Raw genomic sequence first — 3650 nt, forward strand, 5'->3', positions numbered from 1 at the left:
TGGAACAAGTAATAAGCTAGGCCATTTGAATAGGAACTTATTTGATCCTCATAAACTATGTGAAGAAAGTATTGTTAGTCACATTTTAACAATAGAAAAGGCAAACTAGTGATTTCTATAATTAGTGATCAAGAGCAAGTAGCTTCATCAAGACTTCACCAACAAATCTTTCACCTATAAAATGCAGATGATGCTGTAACTATCTTGTTATTTTGGGTGAGAAATGAGTTTATGTAGGAAATAATGTTTAGAACACTGGTTATTGATAAGCACTAGGTGAGTGTCATTGAATAGATACATACCAGTCTTAATTGTCTATACATGCTCTTTTTCTTTTGGAGCAAATGAAAGCTTTTTACTAAATAAGTGAGAAAGTAAGTAAGCAAATAAATAAATAAATAAATAGATGGTAGCTGATAATGTTATTTTGACTGCATTTACTTCTTATTTTGTACAATAAGGAATAAACATTCACAAATGAGTTGATTTTAATCCTTTAGATTTATTTTTAGTATTTGAGATTATATCTTATTGAATCTGTGTGTTCATCAACACTTACTATACAGCTTGTGTGTTAATACCTGTGTGTTGCCATCTAACCAAATAGAACCAATAGAAATAACTATTTCTAGAGGCTAGCAGATCTCTTTGAATGACAAAATTGAAAGTTAATTATGTTGGTGAAGCTTAAAGGAGATAATGATGTAGGTATTAAGGCAAAATCTTAGCATACTACCAATGATGAGAATTTTGCAAATAAAACCATTCTCTCTAACACAGAAGGAAGGTACTAACAAAGATTAATATGTTATGTAGAATTTTTTATTACAATTCACTGCATAACTTCTTTCAAAGTCTTCTCATTGAGAATTCACTTCACATTGGTCTTTATGAAATATATTTCTAACTGTGTGAATTAACTGAGGTGAGAATATTCACAATTGTATGCTCTTTTTCTTTAGATTTAAAATGTTACGGAGTTTTATCTAGTATCCTGCAGATTGATAAACACACCTACATAAAAAATATGGACATGTGAACTACCTAGTATGATGTCCCTTCCTAATGACACTCAGTTTCACCCCTACTCCTTCTTGTTGCTGGGGATTCCAGGATTGGAAACACTCCACATCTGGATTGGCTTTCCCTTTTGTGTTGTGTACATGATTGCACTCATAGGGAACTTCACTATTCTGTTTGTGATCCAGGCTGAGAGCAGCCTGCACCAGCCTATGTTCTACTTCCTGGCCATGTTGGCTACCATTGACTTGGGTCTCTCCACAGCTACCATTCCTAAGATGCTTGGAATCTTCTGGTTCGGTCTCAGGGAGATCATCTTTGAAGCTTGCCTCACTCAGATGTTTTTCATCCACAATTTCACTGGTATGGAGTCAGCAGTCCTCTTGGCAATGGCTTATGACCGTTATGTGGCCATCTGCAACCCACTCCGATATAGTACCATCCTCACCAACAAAGTTGTTTCTGTGATTGGTCTTGGTGTGTTAGTGAGGTCATTTATTTCTGTTATTCCATTTGTATTTCTCATTTTGCGATTGCCCTTCTGTGGGAATCACGTCATTCCCCATACCTACTGTGAGCACATGGGTCTCGCTCGTCTGTCTTGTGCCAGCATCAAGATCAATATCATTTATGGTTTGGGTGCTATTTCAATCCTATTTTTTGACATCACAGCCATTGCACTTTCTTACATTCAGATACTCCATGCTGTTTTCCGTCTTCCTTCCCGTGAAGCCCAAATCAAGTCTCTCAGCACATGTGGTTCACATGTTTTTGTAATTCTTGCTTTCTATACACCAGCCCTCTTTTCCTTTATGACACACCGCTTTGGTCGAAATGTCCCCCGCTATATCCACATACTTCTGGCCAATCTTTATGTTGTAGTACCACCAATGCTCAACCCTGTCATATATGGAGTGAGAACCAGGCAGATATATAACCATGTGAAGAAAATACTATTAAAAACATGAGGAATTGCAAAAGAATAGTACCTAACATATATGAGATGGAACTTTTAAGCAGAGAAATACCTTGTTATATTAAATTAAGTAAATTTAAATGTGCTTGAAAGAAATGTTTATTTATTTTGGCTTCTTTCTGTATTTTAATATGTTCAGAGAGTGAAAGTTTAAGTTTCATTATCCAATTCATAAGGTAAATGATAGCTTATCAAGCTTCATATGTGATATTTTTATCATTCGTATCAATAGATTTCAAGTAGAATTTACAGAATGTGCCATATTTTTTTTTTTTTTTGTACACTGGCTACCCTATATCATTTCTGTGAATTTTTTGATAATTCTCACTCCCTTTTTATCTCCAAGCCTCTCTATATCTCTTTCTTTCACCTTATTCTGCATCCCCCTCTTGTCCCTCCCTTTTTTCCCCTCTATCTTCAGAAGTCACTCATTCTCATTCTGTTATAAATAATTAAACATCTAAAATTATGCCATAGGTTAAGTACTGATTTTGTACATAAAAATGAAGTGCGCAAATGATTAGGACTGCAAAAATCTCTATTATAAATTTTTGTGTAGAGTTTGTCACATTTAGGGTTTCATAGACCGAACTATGATGTAAACGTGAATAAAGGAACCACTTACAGCCTAGTGAGGTTGCTTACTTTCATCTCCTAGCTCTGTTTTCCAACTTACTTTTAGACTCATTTTGTAGTTGTTTCCTTTGTTCTGTTATTCTTCATATGATTTTAATAGCTAAGCAAAAATTGAAGTTAAGTAAAGTATAGAAATTGAGTTCAGTCCTAGTTCTGTCTTTAATATGTAAGTTTTAATAATCCTCAATATCATAATTCTGTGAATATAGTCATAGTGGTATTTCAAAGATAAAGCATTGTATTAAAATTATCAAAAATCAACAACAAAGACAGAATTCTCAGGGCAACCAGGGAGAAGAAAACGGTAACTTATAAAAGTAAACTCATTAGATTATCCTCGAACTTCTCAGAGCAAACCTTACAGGCTAGAATGGAATAGAATCAAATATTTAAACTATTAAGTGAAAAGAACCACCAGCCTGGAATAATGTATCCAGCTAAGCACTCCTCTAGATATGAAGGAGAAATTAAGACCTTTCCAGACATAACAAAAATTGAGGGAATTCTCCACTATGACGCCTGCACTACAGGAAATACTGAAAGGGGTCAGTTCATCTAAAACAAATAAAAAAAATAAAATACAAAATAAAGAAAATAGAAGCACAAGGACAAGGAAGCAATGGAAACACCAAGCTACCAGAAAGCAAAAGATAAAATGACTATAAGAAGACCTCATATTTCAGTAATCACCCTGAATGTAAATAGATCGAACTCACCAATAAAAAGGCACAGAGTTGAAGAATGGATCGAAAAACAATACCCAATCATATGCTGCCTCCAGGAGACACATCTGAGCTCCAAGGAAAATGATAAGCAAATAGCATTCAGAGAAAAGCGGGAGTAACTGTACTAATATCAGACAAAATAGATTTCAAAATAAAAAAGGTAAAGAAAAATACTGTACTGAGCTTCATAACAATAAAGAGAATCATGCACCAAGAAGACATAACACTTATTAATATCTATGTTCCTCATCAGGGAGCCCCGAAATATGTAAAGCGATTACTAACAGAACTAA

At 34.4% G+C, this 3650-nt stretch overlaps 1 protein-coding gene across 1 annotated transcript; it reads left to right on the forward strand.

The window, feature by feature from the left end:
- The first annotated feature begins 1046 nt into the window (after nt 1-1046).
- On the forward strand, nt 1047-1988 carry LOC102894155 (olfactory receptor 52E2-like). Its single transcript, XM_015592343.2, has one exon. It carries the CDS (start codon nt 1050-1052, stop codon nt 1986-1988), a length of 939 nt encoding a protein of 312 aa, XP_015447829.1. The 5' UTR covers nt 1047-1049.
- Nucleotides 1989-3650: the final 1662 nt, after the last annotated feature.

Source organism: Pteropus alecto, unplaced genomic scaffold (genome assembly GCF_000325575.1).
Source record: "Pteropus alecto unplaced genomic scaffold, ASM32557v1 scaffold395, whole genome shotgun sequence".
Taxonomy (NCBI): domain Eukaryota; kingdom Metazoa; phylum Chordata; class Mammalia; order Chiroptera; family Pteropodidae; genus Pteropus; species Pteropus alecto.